The sequence below is a fragment of the Bipolaris zeicola genome (assembly GCF_000523435.1).
Source record: "Bipolaris zeicola 26-R-13 unplaced genomic scaffold scaffold_713, whole genome shotgun sequence".
Lineage (NCBI taxonomy): Eukaryota > Fungi > Ascomycota > Dothideomycetes > Pleosporales > Pleosporaceae > Bipolaris > Bipolaris zeicola.
In genome coordinates, this window is record NW_006912762.1 from 1 (window position 1) to 1752 (window position 1752).

The 1752-nt window shown below is 41.2% G+C and overlaps 1 protein-coding gene across 1 annotated transcript; it reads right to left on the reverse strand.

The window, feature by feature from the left end:
- Nucleotides 1-322: 322 nt before the first annotated feature.
- On the reverse strand, nucleotides 323-1021 carry COCCADRAFT_113732 (uncharacterized protein; the record flags this gene model as incomplete). Its single annotated transcript, XM_007720853.1, has 1 exon — nucleotides 323-1021. One exon carries the CDS (start codon nucleotides 1019-1021, stop codon nucleotides 323-325), a length of 699 nt encoding a protein of 232 aa, XP_007719043.1.
- Nucleotides 1022-1752: the final 731 nt, after the last annotated feature.

The following is a 1752-nucleotide window of genomic DNA, read 5'->3' on the forward strand; positions in this document are numbered from 1 at the left end:
ATAAGGAGCTATCTACTCTGCTTACGTGGTGTTTATTTACTTGTCGGAGAAAGGTTGCGCCGGAGTATCCAAGCGCGCTGCCTGCGCGCTGCTCGGTCTGAACGTAGTTCGGATGGTGCGCGCGCAGCTTAGACCGAGATTCCATTGAGGAGCTATCCAAAGGGCGTTCAGCCCGTTACATAGTTACTTAATATATATATGCGCCTACGGCTAACTCCAGGCTTATAGCTGACTGTAACTAATACAAAATATATATTATAGTAATATAATAGGTCGATAGATCCTCTAATACACTTGGATGTAATCTATCCGTAAACGTAGCTTATAGGCGATGCAACCCCACAATACTTATCAACTCATTAACCATGTACCATAGTTTGTTAATCAGTAATTTCTTCTGTTCCAATTGCTCCAGCATTTTTTCTTGTCTTTCGCGGTCCGAGTTCATGAATGCAAGTGAATGTTCCAGTTGGGGGGTGGGGGTGTCTTCCAAGGAGCCGTTTCCTAAAGAAAGAAGTGGCCATACACTCTTCTCATCTAAAGCAGAATGCCTCTGTCTCCTAAACTGTCCTTTTGATATACCCGTAAAGTGACCCGTAGAGAGGTTAAGTTTGATACACCATATATCTTCAGTAAGATCCTCATGCTCCATGGTATGTTTTCTATACTTTTTCTTAGGTTGGAATATCAGGGCTGATTCTTCGTTCGTGAACCATATCTTCTTGAACATATTCTTTTTGGTCTCGAATTTAAACCACTGCATACATGCATGGTCTTCCCACTTTTTAGTATTGTTATTGAATCTCACAACTGCTATCTCCGGATACTTCGATCCACAGTAAAGAAAATACTCGTGATCTGGACCAACAAAACCGCCTAGGCCACCGTTGTTGTTTTCGGAACTATTACCAACTGTAATTTTTGTACCATTAAAGTCAAATGCTCCGTCCCCGTAGACGCACACAACGTTCGTTTTAGAAACGCACCCATTTTTTAAAAGATTGAAGTTAAATGCCGACATTTTTGGATTAGAAATAAGAAACTTAGCAAGTAACTTGTAACAGATTGCAGTATTTAATTCATGGGAAGTCTAACGTTAACTGAGTCATAGTAAAATGATTACAGACATAGCTTATAGATAAAATAAGCGGTCGCAACTTTCTCAGTAATCATCACAGTACCACTATAGTTATGTGTCACATGCTAATCAGGGTAGCTAAGTTGTTAGTAAGTAACATCCGGGTGCTTGGGCTGACACCCGGATGTTACTCACCGCCCAAGCAGCGCTGAGACGACTCGCTCAGATACCCCGGCCTAACCTTTCACCAATAAGTAAACAAACACGACGTAAGTGCATAGAGTAAATAGCTCTTCATCGAATACAACCTCTCGTATACTAAGCGTCTGCTCCACGGAGCGTAGCCCCTTACAATCTGTGCATTGAAGTTAACTCCGAAGTCGCACACTGTTAACGCTTTCAGCCTAAGTGTAATCAGGATTTTAACTGTCACTTTTAGTGATGTTATACTATAAGCGGTTGTGGTAACCAGATGCATTGTGTATCCTCCTAGAAGCAAGCAGAAATATAGCTTAGTGTTATTAGTTAGTCAGTGAATAACCATGTGACTATACATGGAACTTGTGGGCTTATATCTAGTAAGTCAAATAACTGATTATTCGGTAATTAGGTCAGATAACCTTTGCCCCTTCGTTCTGCTTACTGACTGTAAGCGTAGTTAAGAGTGTCAGCAT